At 40.0% G+C, this 19,032-nt stretch overlaps 1 protein-coding gene across 1 annotated transcript in view; it reads right to left on the bottom strand.

Moving 5' to 3' along the window:
• chd6 (chromodomain helicase DNA binding protein 6) overlaps positions 1 to 17,443 on the bottom strand; it is a 101,171-nt gene extending 83,728 nt beyond the window's left edge. The window contains exons 1-2 of the mRNA XM_036571587.1: positions 17,333 to 17,443; positions 6,014 to 6,066 (exon numbers count right to left, since the gene is read on the bottom strand). Coding sequence (XP_036427480.1) covers positions 6,014 to 6,040 — 27 coding nt within the window. The 5' untranslated portion in view covers positions 6,041 to 6,066; positions 17,333 to 17,443. The remainder of the gene's footprint in view (positions 1 to 6,013; positions 6,067 to 17,332) is intronic.
• Between the last annotated feature and the right edge of the window lie 1,589 nt (positions 17,444 to 19,032).

The raw sequence follows: 19,032 nt of genomic DNA, 5'->3' as shown, positions 1-19,032 counted from the left end.
TCACTGTCTGACACCTTTAGAAATGAATTTGTGTTCCAGTATCTTCATCTTAAATCTGATCAAATGACTTATTAACAGGACAGAAGTGAGTGTTGTGGGTATTGATACTCTGTGAAAATGCAGTTATGATCTGATATCTTGTTTATGTGAAATACGTTGTGTGTGAGAGTCTGACTGCAGACGTACACGGTTAATGTAAAGTACAGTGCAGATCACAGAGGTCAGAACCGTTCACTCAGCTCATGTATATTTAGTTATATCTGCAATCTTTGTTAAAACTACAAACAAATGAAAAAAATAGTACAAATAAATGCATTTTTAAAATATATTTAATAAATACATTTTTGGCAGATTTTTTATATTGCGAAAATATATTTGATAAATACATTTTGTTTTTAATTTGTTAAGTGAAACATTGCCAAATTAACATCTGCAGGTTTTTGTTTAACAACTAATTAATTATTAATTAGTAATTATGATTAACTGAAGACACAATGGACCTCCAGACGTTAGCATAATAAAAATAATGCAATTTTCACCATGTAGCAACACACACACTCAAATATGGCATGTATTAAATATCTATTTTATTCAGACCTATTGGTATCGGTTTTATACAGCCACTTTTAGAAGACAGACGACATCAATACTATGTATTATGAATTATGACTGCGTGTCTGTAAGGCTGTCATTGTGAATGTGTTTGTCATTGATCACACAACGTTCATACTGTCTTTGCCCTCATCCTCATCCCCACACCGGTTAAAACAAATATCTACAGATATCAATAAGAAACTAATTTCAATCTCAACAGAAATTAGTATGACCGGTGAAAGCTGACACAGGTTTACCATGAAAAAGTGTTATTACTGCTGTTTAGTAAACACAACAGTTCCCCACTACACAGCGCAACACTAATGCGGGAACAGGGACCCATTTCAGTCACAGTCTCACTCTTATTCACTGTCGATTCATTTTTATCAGTGCATTTTCACGCCAACGTAACAAAACTGCTTCCCATTACAAACATAAATCATCATCATCATCAAAGGAGGTAGAAGAGCCCTCTGACTGTGCATGTTTGACTTCAGTCGCACAGTGAAAAGACGAGGAAAACGAGACGTTTTAATGTGCTTTATGAACAACAGGCAGCATCACCTCACTGGAATACACAACAAACAGCGCGGCTCATTGTAGAGAGTGAAAAGGGAGAGCTTTGGTCTGTCAGAATGAATCAGAGAAGTTCACAACTGCAGTTCAGCTGAGCTTATGAGTCTCAACAGGCAAGAAAAGGCTTAACTGATCCCGATAGCTCACTCTGAATATCCTTCTGTGTGACTTACTGAGAAATGAAGTATGATTCATGACAGAAATAACAGTAAGCGCTGCTGCTAATGATTTTAATCAAGTATATGTGTCTGTGTGTATATATATATATATGTACATATACACACACATATACATATATATACATATATAGTCGAGAAGAATTCTTGACAAGAAAAATATCTTAAATCTAAGCAAAAATCTAACATTTCTCCTGTTGAGATTGTTGTAAGCTTAATTTAGTATTTTTTAAAATAATTTCTAGACAATTTTTTGCTTTTTAGGTAAAAAGTAGTTTTATTAGGTTAATTTATCTCACTACTATCTACTGGCAGATAATTGTGCTTGTTGTAAGAAAATTATCTGCCACTACAGTGAGATCGTTTTCCAAAACCAAGTAAAATTGTCTAGAAATAAGCTAAATAATCTTAAAACTGCACCAATGGGTAATATTGGATACATCAACTAGATTTAAGATCATTTCACTTGACAAGATACCATTTTTTGCAGTGTAGAGTACATATTGATGCTAATGATTGGCAGTTTTCAACAGATAATTCCTCTGTTAATATGTTTCATGAATAGTGCACTTATTTAAACGAAGTTACAAAATTATAAACATTATTTTGGCTCTCATTTCCTGCTTCAGTCCACTGCTTTTCCCACAATCTCAATGCCATTTCACGAACTAAGCAAACCATTCGCCATATCCCAATAAAAAAAAACTTGCACTGCCTCATCAGATTGATTTATCAGTCTACTCAGGCTTCAGGAACTTCAGTAATTGTAAATAAGCCGCTCTTCTTTAGTGTATAATATGTTATTATTTAGTGGTTAATAAACAAACATTGATGGTGTTTCTCTTAAAGATGGTACATATTTTTATACTTTTAGTGGGTAAGTATTCTAAAAGTATTCTCCTAAAAATTCAAAAGTCACTGTATTCTGAATATTGGCTCTACAAAATGTAATTTGGATGGAATACAGATACTTTTTCTGTACTCATACGTATCCCTATCTATCTCTCTCTCTCTCTCTCTCTCTCTATATATATATATATATATATATATATATACATATATATACATATATACACATACACTGCTGTTGTCAGAACAAAACCTTGTATCTCAAAAATTATAACTTTACAGGAGAAGGAAAAAGCATAGTTTACTTTTAACATAAGTCAATGGAACCAGAATTTTTTCCAAGTATCTTCGGTTCATTTCTTTTGTATCATTCATAATGAAATTTCCACACAACGTAAAGGGCATCAGACTCTCTCAAATTATGCCAAAAACCGAAAAACGACAAAAATGAAGATATAAGAGGTTTTGTTCTGACGGCAGCGATATATATATATACACACACACATATATACACAGTCAGCACCACCTGCATGCTGCTTGAGCGAGTTGAGGGAGAAGTTTTGGGGATGTATTTACAAAAAATATTTGGGTGACTATTGATTTCTAGTGTTTGTTAGCAACATTAGCATCATAGCTCCAGTGCTAAACTAAAGATCAAAATTTAACACCAAGCATGTCTTGGCTGATCAGGGTAAGTGGGAAATTAACCCTTTCTTTACCTGCAGTTACAGCAACTCATTAAAACACCTTCAGTAATAGCTGAGCAGATAAAGCCGTGCTGCAGCCTTCCACACAGATGTTTCACCCACAAGACAGAAGCTCTATCAAATCAGCTCACACTGATGATGTGATGTTAAAAGCAGAAACTGCATACAAACGAAAAACCACACAGCACGAACGCTGCACTCTCAGCGCGCATGACCGGGATTTAGATACAACTACCTCAGCTGTCAATCTAATTTAGACTGACAGGTAAAGCTGCCTTTGTGGATTCATTCAGGACACAGCAGGAGATCCAGCGCATCAGAATTAAGAAACAAATTAAATTCAAACGAATCTACTGAGAACTCAGAATAACTTTCCCAACAGTTCACCTGCAATAACTTCACTCACATTAGCAAGAACATCAATTTCACAATAAGAGCCTCATTTAGTTCTATTAAATGCAAATGTAAGTTCATGTATGTATATTTATGTATATTAGAGCTGCAACAATTAATGAATTAATCAATTAGTTGTCGACTATTAAATTGATCGGCAACTATTTTGGTAATTTATTCATCAGTTTGAGTAATTTTTTAATAAAAAAAAAAGTCCAAATTCTCTGATTCGAGCTTCTTAAATTTTAATATTTTGTGGTTTGTTTACTCCTCTATGACAGCAACCTGAATATTTTTATGTGATAAATGATTTAATACAAATAAATATACTCATAATACAAATATATTTACACTTATATTAATACTAATTACTATAATTAATATAATAATAATAATAATATCGAGCTAGCTGCCCACTATGAACTTATGAACTGATTCATAAGCTGTTAAAGTATGATTTAGTAAACCTACAGTGATATCTAATAATAATTAAGATGATATTACTGTTAATAATAATAATAATAATAATAATATGCTTTATTTATATAGCACTCTTTCAAGCAAGGTTGTACAAAGTGCTTTACAAAAGACAGAAATAAATTAAAATGCAAATAGAAACAATTAAAAACAAAAAAATAAGAAAATCAAACATTAACGATGCAGATGCAAACAATAAAAGCAGCAAAACAGAAAGAATAAAATGGAAACACTTTAAAAGTGCAAATGCAAGCGGTAAAATGAATAAAATATTAATGGGTAAATCAAATCACAGCTATCAATAATAATGAATATGAGAGAGTTTTAAAACTACACGTGCTGTACAAATTAAAAATGTAGCTTTTTTGGACATTATAGTAGATGCACTCTGATGCCTGTGGGAAACCATGAAGTATTATAATTTAAAATTTCACAACCCATCTGAGCCATCGCGACACTCTAATCAACCGTTTTAACAGTAAAAGAGACTTAAATATTCCATGCAGATATAATTTAATACCTATCCTCTCTAGTTCTCCATCACTTTCCCATAACAGTGTCTCTGAAACACTGTCATCGATGTCCGATTACGTCACCCTGTCGCTCAGGCCTACAGGGAGAACTAACAAACTTCCAAACAGACTGAGAAAACTGACGTCAGCGTCTGAACAGTAACAGGTGCAGGAGAGAGATTCCTGCTGTTTAACAAGGCCAAGAATCCTGTCTGTATCTAATCCGTTACGACTGTCTGAGATGATACTTGACGAGATCCTCTTATCACAACTGCAGATAACGAGAAATTCACCAAAACAATCAATTCACATCATTTAAATAGGACGTTCACTAATATAAGGTCACATCAGGTTCAAATCAGTACAGCCAAGCAGGAAAATTCCACTAGCGGCATGAACGGACTCCAAAAGTTCAAAAGTATCCAGACATTCCTTCTAATGGCCGACACAGGCACACACAGATTGTATAATCTCCATTGAAAAGCACTGACCAATAGAATGGGACACTCTGGAGGTCACCAATGCCAAGTGTGGGCTTGAGGGGTATAAAGCCACCCCCAGCATTGGGCTGTGAAGCAGTGGAACTGTGTTCTCTGGAGTGATGGAGCTCCATCCAGTACCTTTAGGATGATTATTGATCCAGAACTGACCGTCCAACATCAGTACCTGACCTCACTAATGCTCAATCAAATCCTCACAGCAATGTTCCAACATCTAGAAGCCTTTCCAGAAGAGTAGAGGCTGTTACTGCAGCACAAACTCACTATTAACACCTTCATTTCACAGGAAACGCTGCTGTCTACAGACTTTTAGATACACAGTACTGTGCAAAAGTCAGAGACCATTAAGCACAAGTTATTTTCACTTTTCATGAGATATTTCTCAGGATATTAGACTTAAGATAATCCACTTGCATAAGGAAGAAGCAAAGTCATGCAACAAAGCTACAGAGAAAACGTGGCTCCTAACAACCACCTGGAAGAGCTGGTAGACACCCAAAACTGCCCCCATCAGATAAACAGCACTTAAAGCTTTCATCTCTGAGAGAGAGGAGAAAATCAAGCTGCTTCAGATCTGAAAACATCCACAGGTGTTTCTGTCCATCCTTCCACTGTGAGAAGACGACTCAGCGCTGTGGGTCTGAAAGGATGTGTAGCTGTCAAGAAGAACCTCACTGAGAAAAGGAGACGGACACATCAAACAAAGAAGCTGAACGATGGACTGACCACCCCAGAGTCCAGACCTCAACACCACTGAATGTGTTTGTGAGTCTCCTGAAAAGAATGGAAGCTGGAATAAAGGTAGAGTGGACACACTGAAGGACAGTTTTACATTAATGAAGTTTATGTATGCAGAGACCCTGAATAATCTCTTAATTACCTGTTCATTATTTATTCATCAATTCTTAAATGAGCTCAATAGACTACAGTTGGTTTCAAACAGACACCTGAAAGTATGTTTTGAAGAGGTTCGGCCACAAAAGTGAACTAAAGACTGCAAAACAGTAATAACTGTAATAACTGTTCTGGGATTTAAGGCTACAAGCATTTAACACTTTACAGGCAAATAATATTCAGGTTATTTTTACCTTTTGATTGTGAGAGATTGTGTGACCGAACAGGAAAACAAGAAGGGGAGGCAAGAGGGAGAGAGAGACAGAGAGAGAGAGAGAGATAGAGACAGAGAAAGAGAGAGAGAGAGAGGTTGAGTTGTTGTGTGTCACACTGACCTGCTTGTCCTTCTTTTGTATTTTCATTGTTTTCTAGAACTTTTCATCTGCATCTACAAAACAGACATAAAACATTTCATGAATTAAAACAATACAAAAACACAAAAGGCAGATTTTATACACTGTGATCACAAGAGGATGGCCGATATATCGTCTGTATCGGTGTACCGTGATAACAGGAGATACCAATACCACTTTTTCCGTTCCGATACCAACATCTGATCCTTAAGTATCGGCCGATACTGAGTACCGATACAGACTTCATCTAACATAACCAGCTTAGAAGTCTTGGTATTAATACAATTTCACTTTTTACATATCTTATTTTGGTAAAATCTGTGTTCTGCACCATCAACAAAAAATGTATGATGTGTTTGTGTAAAACTATTTTAGATGCTTAAGAATGCCTGTTTTTATTTATTTGACACATAATTAGTATTTATCATGATTTATTTAGTAATAAGAATCATATTCAATAACTAAAGAAAAATGGTAAATGTAAAGTAATTTAATTATGCAAAACAGTGAAAGGGGAATTCCACTGATTTTTCAAAATTTCTGCATAATTCAGTGTGTGAGATGTGGTGGTGATGGGAACCAGGCATCGCCATGACTACAACACAAATATAGACATTTTATTTACTATCCAAAACCACCAGTGAACCTACACGAGTCTTCTGAGTTTATATGGGATGTTGATGATGGAAAATAGTGGAAAATCTGAAATAATAAATAAATAAATTTTCTTTGGGGACTATTGTGCTGTACGCTGCCTTGTGCGCAGTTCACCACGAATGGACTTGATGAATACCATTTCATGTAGTAACTTTCTGTGAGGGAGCTTCTAGAGGTGGACGTCTGGTTCCTATCACCACCACTGTGAACAGTTCTGACTCTGTAAGTTTCTGTAGAACAGAGAGTTTCACACCAAACCACTCTGAATGACTCTGTTTACATCAGAAACCTTTGATTGTACAGATATTTTGAAAATCGGTGGAATTCCCCTTTACTGTTAGGAGCTTGACACCATAACAATAAAAAAACCCTTTTGGGTGCTATATAGAACCATTTTCAAAAGGGTTCTGTACAGAACCATCTACAGCACATTCTGTAGTACATTCTGTAGAGTCCATCAGTCTGTAGAACCCTTTTATGATGTAGAGAACCTTTAATCATGCAAAGGGTTCTTTGAGTGTTCATGGTTCTATACAGAACAATTTTCTTTATTAAAGAACTCTTAAAGAACCTTTTTATTAAAGAGTGTATGTTAGCTACAGATGAATGTTAAACCTCTTTAAATGTTTATTTTTTAGATTTGAAATAACTCCAGCAGCACTGCCGTGTCTGATCCACTCAGACCAGCACAGCACATACTAACACACCACCACCACGTCAGTGTTACTGCAGTGCTGAGAATGATCCACCACCCAAATAGTACCTGCTCTGTGAGGGTCCATGGGGGTCCTGACCACTGAAGAACAGGGTAAAAGGGGGCTAACAAAGTATCAGAGAAACAGATGGACTACAGTCTGTAACTGTAGAACTACAAAGTGCACCTATATAGTAAGTGGAGCTGATAAAATGGACAATGAGCGTAGAAACAAGGAGGTGGTCAGAATGTTATGCCTGATCAGTGTATTTAAATATTCTTTTTAAATACAGACTGCATGCTCAAATATTTAAATATTCTTCATCTTCTAGATCAAGGGGTCAAACTTCACCACTAAAAGGGCCTTATTAAAAAATCTTAACAAATCTGTGGGCCAGCTGTGTTTTTATTTCATTTTAATGAGTATTTTGTTATGACTAAACTGGCCACTGTTTATTCAAAGTACTCCAAAACTGCAACAGCTAAACAGGCACTTCTAGTATTACTAGTTGAAGTATTTAAAAATAATTTTAAATAAAAACACATTGTTTTATATTAAACAACAGGCTACACACTTAAAAAAGATGCTTCTTCAAGGGTTCTGTATAGAACCCTGAACACACCAAGAACCCACTGCATGATTTAAGGGGTCTTGACAGCTTCGTGACTGTTTAGTCTAGTTTAGACAGTTTTTCACTGCAGATTAAACGTATCAGGAAACCAGCTGGAGTGATTATAAATGCAAACCAGTCCATTCATCTCCAAATTATCGATGTTCATCTTAAATCTCTCTCTTTGCCGTTTCGTTAGCTACTAGCTAGGCGAGACTGTTGTCTGTGTTGCTATGGTGACCAGCAGTCTGCGCTGATCTTCAGGGTTAAAGGGTGAATTAGCAGTTCTACATTAACTCCAGAGTTTAAGACCATTTATTGTTAAACTGTGTTGAACGATCAGCAGAGCTTTATTTTACTGTAAAGGAGGATTATTTTATTTTTACCTACTAATCTGATTCAGCTGTGGAGCCACAACAGGGCAGTAAAAGAGCCGCATGCTGCCGACTCCTGAGTTTGACCAATCAGAGGCAACCATACTTCCATGTGTTGTGCCATCACAACCACATCCGAAACTTAAAATAATTTCGGGACTAACTTGGCCTGCGGGCCTTGTGTTTGACACATGGGTTCTAAATGATGTATATCATATGACTCGTTTACTGTCTGGTTGTAAAGCAGAAATCTGATTACTGTCTGACTCATGTAGACCAGGAGTTTCCCCATTATCTGATTACTGAAGAGCATGAAAACAAAATATTTGTGATTTTATTACATGAAACAAATTCAAATTAAGGCCCAATCCCATTTCACCCCTCACCCCTACCACTTAGCCCTACCCCTCTGTTTTGTACAGTCATGTCTAGGGGTAGGGTGTCCCGATTCTTGTTGAGATAGAGGGGTGGGGCAAAGTGTTGGGGCTACATGGCCCTTCAAACGGAGGTTTTTCAGAGACCCCAAACAGGGAGCTTTGAGAAAAAAAGAAAAACCAGCAAGATTGAGAACAAGAGACCAAAGAAACCCACAAATGTGAGAATTTTCTGTTAAAAATTACGATAATCACTGTATTATCTTAGTTTAGTGTTGTTTCAGTGTATTATGGTCCTTTTCTGTACAACAAGCAGAAAAATCGCTAGTTGTATGCTGATGTCTTGGAAGCTAGCTAGCTAACTTTCCCGTTCCACCTTAAATAGTCCAGCAGTTCTGACACCTGAGGTGCCAGAATGTAACTGCTGCACCATTTAAGGTGGAACGGGAAAATTCGAACAAGAATCTGGTGAATATCTGACTTCAGCTTCATATCACTGAAGAATTAGGGGTGGGTGATAATAAATAATTGCCCCCCTCTTTGAAGGCATATGATGCCCTAAATGTAACTAAAGCCCAGCAGTGAGGAGCTGAACTTTACCCTCCTCTGCTGTCACTGCAGACTGGCAGGGTCGCCTACAGAGCAGCGCTGGTAGCTGTTAATGAAGTGATGCTCTTTTTATTTGAGGGTCCCATTTCAGAGGAAAGATCTCAACCACTACCCTGTAACCCAGTTCCAAAGGGCGACACTCGAAAACAAGGGGTAGGGGTAAAAATAAGAAATGGGATTGGGCCTAACATGATTACTCAGCACCGATTTCATGGAATGACTCCTACCAGTATCGCCCAGTTATTAATAGCAATATCAGCTATTAAATCCTGACTATGGATAGCAGAAAGCTGACATTCAATATCTTCCCATCATTCATTTATAAATCAGAAAGCAGTCTGAAGAGTCCATAATGGACAAGAACAGAAGAAATCATCAGAAAAGCATGAGACCTGCTGTCCTGGGCATTAAAGTACATTTCTGCTAGACAGGTGAAGTGTGTGGGGGGGTCCATAGTGAAAGCTTAAGGTGGAATGGTGACATGGATGAACAACACAGGCACAAATATAGGGCCATGATTATCAGTCCAGACCATAAATCACATTATACTGGTACTGTTATGTTATTATGCTAGTATGCAGTAATTATAACATAATGAAACTAACCTAATTAAACTTTAAACCAACCTAATAATGTGATAAGACTAATAGGACTTTCCTAATAATGTGGTTAATATATGTAATTTAGAAGAAGATTACATACACAAGCTACCTGAGCATCCTCTGAGTTAGGACAGGTGCAAGTCTAAAGAGCCTCCCAGTATGAAAGGGGAATTCCACCTTTGTTTCAAAATTTCCACGTAATTAAATGGTTAAGATGTAAACAGAGTCATTCAGAGTGGTTTGGTGTGAAACGCTCTGTTCTAGAGAAACTTACAGAGTCAGAACTGTTCACAGTGGTGGTGATAGGAACCAGACATCCACCTCTAAAAGCTCCCTCACAGACAGTTACAGTGGGGACCAAAAGTCAGAGAGTGTAAGTGTAAATGTGTCTATTTTGCATTCTTTTCTAGTTTGAAACAAAATATTTTCATTGCAAATTATTGTAGCAGCTCAGCAATCAACAAAGTAGAATTTTTGAAATATTTACATAAATTTCAGATCCGTCTGAACAAGAGTTTCAATAGAAGGGAAAAAACTCGGGAAGGGAAAAAAATCTGACCTTTTTGTACCAAAAAAAAAAATCCATCGACATGGTCAGTGACAAACATTTGCTCAAATTTGAATAGTGACCTTGAAATAATGCAGAATCATCAATATTTCTTCCTTATTTTTTTGTAAAAAATTTTCTTAGCTTTAATACTTTCAAATTTCTAAAACGTTCTGTTGTTTATTTCCAGGATTAAATCAAAACAATCCCAAATTTTCACTTTTGGACTCCACTGTATTAAGTGAGATGGTTCTGAATACGCTGCCTAAACTCTGAGATGCTGTTTCATGATAGTTCTGAGAAGATTTTGGTTTTAAATATAAATTCATGGCACAGGGGTACATGCAGGGCGTCACCATCATCATCAACATTCCATATAAACTCAGAAGACTCGTGTAGGTTCTCTGGTGGTTCTGGATAGTAAATAAAATGTCTATATTTGTGTTGTAGTCATGGCGACCCCTGGTTCCTATCACCACCACTGTAAAGAAATGTGACAGTATGTGTCCATGCAGTGCATGATGATTTGTGGCGCAGAGTAATCTGCCTCGCCATGCAAATGAATGCGGCCGCCACACTGCATTTAGCCAATCAGACAACAGTAGATTTGCCTTCGTAACGAACAGTAAACATAACTGTGTCTGAGAGTCCACAGCGGAAACGAATCAGTCTCTTCTTTCAATCCATAACAGTTTTACATAATAATAAAAATATGTCTTTTAAACAGAACTGCTGACAGTGAAGATCTGGAGAGAAGACCATTGATTGGATGAAGTTCACATGATTTCAGCGATAAGGCAAACTTTAAATCATATAAGGCTCGTAGGTTACTTGCTAAGGTCACTAGCTAGCTTGCAAGTGAGATGGATCCAGCAAACAGGAGGTCAGGGAACCAGCCTTGTGACCGGAAAGTCACTGAAGTGCCCTTGAGCAAGACACCTAACCCCCAACTGCTCCCTGGGCGCCGTGGATAGGGCTGCCCATCGCTCTGTGGGACTAATAAGGGTCACTTAACTTTTAGACTTCTATGCAACAGCAAACAGCTTATCAGATTGTTTAGCGCCTCAGATTTGTTCAATACGGTTCCTTTATTTCCACAATGACATAGAAACGCCCACCAGTGGCGAGCAGACAGATCTAGTGCCGTGGAATGCGGTGAGAAAAAGAGCAAGTGGACACGCACCATCTCTACATCTCAAACCCAGACTCGTGCATAAATTCTGAAAAATTGGAGATTAAATTAGCTATACTGATATTATCGAGTACAGACAGTGGATTTACATACATTCTTCCGAACTGAAGACGTCGCTTCTTTGCACAGCTTCAGTACGCAGTAGATTTAACCAGCACCTCCAAAGGTGCACTATATGTCCAAAACTCTGCAAACACCAGCGTTTCTTCTTCTGAGAAAATACATTAAAACTGGCCACTGTTTATTCAAAATATGCCAAAACTGCAACAGCTAAGCAGGCACTTATAGTAGACCTCGGAATATTACATGAACACTTGCAGCACTCAAAAATAATTCAAAAATAAAAACGCATTTATATAAAACAATAAGCAACACGCTTAAAAAGATGGCGCTTCAAGGGTTCTTTAGTAAAAAATGGCTCTATATAGAACCATGGACACTTTAGGAACCCTTTGCATGATTAAAGGGTTCTTTGCATCAGGAAAGCGTTCTTCAGACTGATGGAGAATGTGTATGGATGAGGATGTTTCAAAAATGGTTCTATGTAGCACCTAAAAGGATTCGTCTACTGTTACAAGCTTGACACTGTGATAACAGAAGCACACTTTTGGGTGCTACATAGAACCATTTCCAAAAAAAAGTCTGTATAGAACAGTCTACAGCACATTCTCCATCAGTCTGAAGAACGCTTTCATGATGCAGAGAACCTTTAATGATGCAAAGAGTTCTTTGAGTGTTCATGGTTCTATATAGAACCTTTTTGAAAAGGGTTCTATACAGCACCCAAAAGTACATCTTTACATCTCAAACACTGAATTATGCAGATATTTTGAAAAAACGGTGGTTAAATTGGCTATAATGATGTCGAGTACAGACAGTGGATTTACATATCGCTTCTGTTGGAACAAAACCTTGTTTGTTCATTTTGGTCAGTTTTCAGGTTTTGACCTAACTTGAAAATGTCTGTTGCTCTTTACATTGTGTGTGAATTTCATGATGAATGGACCAAAAGAAACGGCCAAAAAAATGCTTGGAAAAAGTCTGGTTCCATTGACTTACATTAAAAGTTAAGTATGTTTTTTCCTTCTCCTGTTTTCATTTTGGAGATGCGAGGTTTTGTTCCGACAGCAGCGATATATATTTTTCCGAAATGAAGACGTCGCTTCTTTGCACAGCTTCAATTCACTTTTCTTTACAGTAGTTTCAACCAGTGCTACGAAATGTGCACTATACACTAATCAGGCATAACTGACATAACATTCTGACCACCTCCTCGTTTCTACGCTCATTGTCCATTTTATCAGCTCCACTTACTATATAGGTGCACTTTGTAGTTCTACAGTTACAGACTGTAGTCCATCTGTTTCTCTGATACTTTGTTAGCCCCCTTTTACCCTGTTCTTCAGTGGTCAGGACCCCCATGGACCCTCACAGAGCAGGTACTATTTGGGTGGTGGATCATTCTCAGCACTGCAGTAAAACTGACGTGGTGGTGTTGTGTTAGTGTGTGTTGCGCTGGTCTGAGTGGATCAGACACAGCAGTGCTGCTGGAGTTTTTAAACACCTCAGTGTCACTGCTGGACTGAGAAAAGTCCACCAACCAAAAACATCCAGCCAACAGCGTCCTGTGGGCAGCGTCCTGTGACCACTGATGAAGGACTAGAGGATGACCAACACAAACTGTGCAGCAGCAGATGAGCTATCGTCTCTGACTTTACATCTACAAGATGGGAGGACAAGGTAGGAGTGCAAGCAAGCAAAGTTTATTTATATAGCGCTTTTTACAACAGGTGTTGTCACAAAGCAGCTTTACAAAACAAAAAAAAAAATCAGCATTACAAAAAGAAATCCGGGTCCGAGCCCCCATCAGCGTCGCCAGAGGCGACAGTGGCAAGGAAAAACTCCCTAAGAGAAACAGGAAGAAACCTTGAGAGGAACCAAGACTCAGAAGGGGAACCCATCCTCCTCTGGTCGACACCGGATAGTAAACATTGTTAGTACGAAATCGGGGAAAACAGGTGGAGCATGATTAATTTGATTAGTTTGGTTTATGCAGCAGCAGCATCAGTGGGGTCAGGATGTGAGGGTGAGGTTTGCACGGCGTTGTACAGCATGAAGCTCAATGGTGTCTAATAGAGTGGACAGTGAGTGGACACAGTGTTTAAAAACTCCAGCAGCACTGCTGTGTCTGATCCACTCAGACCAGCACAACACACACTAACACACCACCACCACGTCAGTGTTACTGCAGTGCTGAGAATGATCCAGCACCCAAATAGTACCTGCTCTGTGAGGGTCCATGGGGGTCCTGACCACTGAAGAACAGGGTAAAAGGGGGCTAACAAAGTATCAGAGAAACAGATGGACTACAGTCTGTAACTGTAGAACTACAAAGTGCACCTATATAGTAAGTGGAGCTGATAAAATGGACAGTGAGCGTAGAATAATAGCGTGGTCATAATGTTATGTCCAAAAGTCTGTAGACACCAGAAATCCTTCTTCTGAAATCAGGGGCATTAAAGGTGCAGTGTGTAAGATTTAGGGGGCTCTATTAGCAGAAATAGAACATAGTAAATAAAACCATGTTTTTCATTAATGTATAATAACCTGTAACTATGAACCATTGTGTTTTCATTAGCTTAGAATGAGTCCTTCATATTTACATAGGGAGCAGCTCCTCTTCCAACAGAGGCTGCCCAGAATGGACAACCCAACACTGCCTCTAGATGGCGCCTTTCGAGTTTTTGCGTAGAAGCAGCAGCTTGAATTTTGTGTCGCTCTAGCTCCAGTTGGATAGCCACTCTTTAAAAAGATGGTTCTTCAAGGGTTCTTTAGTAAACACAATGGGCCTCATTGACCAATATCTTCCTGAGTTTGTTCTTAAATGTGTTCTTGAGAAACGTCCTAAGAAAAAGTCTACATGAGATTCATGACGTGTTCTTAAAGCGCAGAACTGTTCTCACCTTTGTGCTCTTGAGTGTGTGTAGACTCTGTTCTAACCTAAGAACAAAACCCACATAATAGAACACTGGTGAATGTCATAATGAAAACCGCGTAAGTGGGTTCTAAGAAGAAATTTCTTCTTAAGAACGGTTGGTGAATGAGGCCCAAAGGTTCTATACAGAACCATGAACACTCAAAGGACCATTTGCATGCTTGAAGGGTTCTTTGTTTTGTGAAGTCGTTCTTCAAACTGATGGAGAATGTGTTGTATGTGGTTCTATACACAGCCTTTTTGAAAAGTTTGTTCTATATAGCACCAAAAAGTGTTCTGCTATCGTTACAATGTCAAGCTTGTAACACAGGTGTTGTTGTTGGTGCTATACAGCAACACATTCTCCAACAATCTGAAGAACGACTGCACCATGGAAAGAACCATTTAAGCATGCAAATGGTTCTTTGAGTGTTCATGGTTCTATATAGAAGCATCGGGCCTCATTTACCAACCATTCTTAAGAAGAAATTTCTTCTTAAAAACCCACTTTCTTCTGACTCACCAGTGTTCTCTTATGTGGGATTTGTTCTTAGGTAAGAACAGAATCTACACACTCAAGAGCACAAAGGTGAGAACAGTTCTGCGCTTTAAAAACATGTCACGAATCTGACATTGACTTTTTCTTAGGACCTTTTTGAAGAACACACTTAAGGAAAAACTTACAAGGATATTGATGAATGAGGCCCAAGGCCTTTCCTAAAGAACCCTGGAAGAACCTTCGTTTTTTAAGAGTGTAGAAAGAAGTAGAATCAGTGGTCGGTGCCGGTGCTGGGCTTTTGTGTTGGGAGAGGTTTGAGAACCCATATTTTGACAAACGGAGGATCATACGGGTGAATCCTCGCCATCAAAGAAGAGAAAACATGAAGAAGCAAAATGAAATCGGGACAGACGAGGGCAGAAAACCTGACGGACACCGTAGGTTATACTACACGCTTGGAAAGGGAGGGGTGAGGGGAGGGGGTTCAGTTGATTGCAATCTGCAACCTCACCACTAGATGCCACTACATCTTACACACTGCACTTTTAATAGAGAGTTTGTCCCCCTTTGCTGCAGTACCAGCCTCTACTCTTCCGGGACGAGATGTTAGAACACTGCCGTGAGGAATCCGGGCCCAAATTACAGAAACTTCTTAACTCTGAAATCTGATCTGTTTAGTCACCATGACGACTGAATTTAGTACAGTAGCTGTTACAGAATAACGGTTCCTAACTTCATCATCTCATCATGAACTCCAGATAAGAAAACAGCATCACACAAACATCCTAACTAGACTAAACCTCCTAAATCCTGTCCTAACTTTAGGATGAACCCCAACAGGGTCCTCACTTCTGTTTAAGGTCCGTTTCTATGGTTTTTAGGCAGCTGTGTCAGCAGCATAGTTCACTACCAGCATAATGAGCTCCATTTATTTCTACTGTAAAACGCTGCTTTCACTGTGAGATGATTTTCTTTTCTAACTCTGCGTTTTAAAGATCTCAGACGCTGCAGACTCGATCTCCACCGCCCCTCTGATCACCTTCGTGTGTTAATGTTGATGATGAAATATTACAGTGATGGTGGTGAATAATGAGGAGACGGAGCTGAACGTGTGTCTGTTTATTAGGAGGAGTAACGTTAGCGCGCTCGGCTAAAGCGTTTGGGAAATGGAGACTGAAACTGGGGAGCGGCGACGCTCTGATAAACAGCAGGGGGCGCTCTCACAGTATTCACACCTTACAGTTTATCAGCAATACGGCAGCATTAATTCACATTTTTAACATTATTTTGATTACATGTTTACGTTTCAGCTGTGCGTGTATGGTTAGTTGCTAGGAAACAGGCCTGACAGTTGATTAGATAAGATAAAATTCCTAAATTAAGATCAGATTTGCGTCTGTAATGCGGCCCCAGATTGCGTTCAGCATTCACGTGACTGGTACTGATGCTGGATGATCAGCTCTGGACCACAAATCATCCCAGAGGTATGGGATGCAGCTCAGCCCCACTGCTGCATAGCCTAACGCTGGGGGGGCCGTCATACCCCTCCAGCCGACGCTTGGCTTTGCGCATGCAGCTCCTGGGGGTCCTCAGGCTTTTCTGCATTGCACGTTAGTCCTGCTGGCGCTCGCAGCCTCTTCGCAGCAGTTTCACCCAGGCGCACGCGCGCGACCGACGCGTCCCACATATGCCGTGCTAAGCTCTAATGTCACCGCAGCGGCGCTCCCAGGTTCACGTGTGCGCGCGAGGGACCCCCACCACCCCCTCAAAACACCACCTCGCCTACCTGAGCCTCTCGCGCCGGCTATCCGGACACAGCACCACGCGCAGAAAAGCCCCTTCCAAGGGCACCAAAAACAGAAAAGGAAAGAAAAAAGCGCCATGACAGTTTAGAAAAAAAAATGCATGAGAAATTAGAGGGGGGGTGGAGGAGGGGGGGCGGTGATGGAGGGAGTGGAGAGGAGAGAGGGAGGAAAAAAAAAAAGAAAGAGAAAAAAGAAACAGAATCCTAATCCTGCTAAAGCACTAAAGCAGCAAAGCACGAGAGCCCAGCACTTCATTCAGGAGGGATGCACGAGTTACTGACCGGCCCAGCCGCGCTCTCGCGCCCGGCGCGCGACCCTAAAAGGCGGATTAAAGCAAAAGTTACAAGATGTAACGTTACTCACCTAAAATGGCTACTGCAGCGGCCAAAACACAAACAGCTATTATTTGGTGAAGTTTAGCGCTGGCCGCCTGCGACAAACAGCCTAACCTTCTCCGCCGAGCCCGCGTGCTCCTCTTTTCCATTGGCCGCGGCCGGGCGCAGCTGGGCGCGCGCGTGCTCCTATTGGCCTCGCGGCTGTCAGGCAGAGGAGCGCGAGCCCTTCCTCCTAAAGCTTGTCTGAGAGCGAGGGAGCTCGCATACAGCGACCATTGTGCACTTTCGGCTCGGATGTGCGGGAGCTCGGCTACAACACGGGGAAAAAAGAAAAGCACGGGGAACGTCCTCGCGCGCTCGCGGATCCGTCATCCGCACTGTTTTATTTTTTGTGGGTTTTTTGGGGGGGCTCGGTGGGGGGGGGGCGGTTGGGGGGGGTGGCGAATGCTAAATGCTGAATGCTAAAAAGCTCAAAGCTCTCCTCCTCCGGTTTTATGTTTCTTGGCGCTCGCGTCCACCAATCATGAGGCTTTTTACTTCATCATTACGGGGAGAGAGAGAGAGAGAGAGAGAGAGAGACAGAGAAAGGGGGAGAGAGAGGGAGAGAGAGACAGGGAGAGAGAGGGAGAGAGAGAGGGAGAGAAAGGGGGGGATCTAACATTCCACGTCTTTGCTCATGTTTCGTATCCCGGATGTGAGAGCTTCTAACGCTTCTCTCTCTCTCTGTTTTGTCTCTGTCTCTCTTTCTCTGTCTCTTTTTCTCTCTGTATCTCTCTCTTTTTGTCTTTCTCTCTGTATCTCTCTTTCTGTCTCTCTCTCTGTATCTCTGTCTTTGTCTCTGTCTCTCTCTGTATCTCTTTCTTTCTCTCTCTCTGTCTATCTCTCTCTGTCTCTCTATTTGTTTACTCTCTGCATCTCTCTTTCTGTATCTCTCTCTTTCACTATCTGTCTATCTCTCTCGCTTTCTGTCTCTCTCTCTGTATCTCTCTCCCTCTGTCTGTCTGTCTCTATTTGTTTTCTCTCTGCATCTCTCTCTACCTCTGTTTCTCTCTGCCTGTCTCTCTCTGTCCCTGTCTTTCTATCTCTCTTTCTATTTGTTTTCTCTGTCTGCATCTCTCTCTCTGTATCTCTCTCTATCTGTCGGTATCTCTCTCTCTCTTTCTGTATCTCTCCCTGTCCCTGTCTCTCTCTGTATCTCTCTCCTTTTGTCTCTGTGTCTCTCTCTGTCTCTTTCTCTCTCTCTCTCTCTCTCTCTCTCTCTCTCTCTCTCTCTCTCTCTCTCACCTCATTTCCTTCTGTGTTTACAAAGGAATTCTGCCCGCATTATAGAGTCCATACATGGTTGAAGGGGAATGCCACCAAATTTTCAACTTTTCCTCATAAGCAAAGGGTTAAAGGTTAATTTCACCAGTTTTCCAAAATTTCTGCGTAATTCAGTGTGTGAGATGTAAACAGAGTGATTCAGAGTGGTTTGGTGTGAAATGGTTCAGATGTCTTTACAGTGGTGGTGATGGGAACCAGGGGTCGCCATGACTACAACACAAACATAGACACTTTATTTACTATCCGAAACCACCAGTGAACCTACTGGGGACAACACCCTGCATGTATCCCTCCACCATGAATAGCTTTTAAGGCCAAAACCTTCTCAAGGTTATTGTAAAACAGTGTCTCAGACTCTGTTTACATCTTAAAGAGGAATTCCACCATTTAAAAAAAAAATCTGCA

Source organism: Colossoma macropomum, unplaced genomic scaffold (assembly GCF_904425465.1).
Source record: "Colossoma macropomum unplaced genomic scaffold, Colossoma_macropomum, whole genome shotgun sequence".
Classification (NCBI taxonomy): domain Eukaryota; kingdom Metazoa; phylum Chordata; class Actinopteri; order Characiformes; family Serrasalmidae; genus Colossoma; species Colossoma macropomum.
Note: the sequence above shows the minus strand (reverse complement) of the source record. Positions and strands in the feature narration are given on the sequence as shown.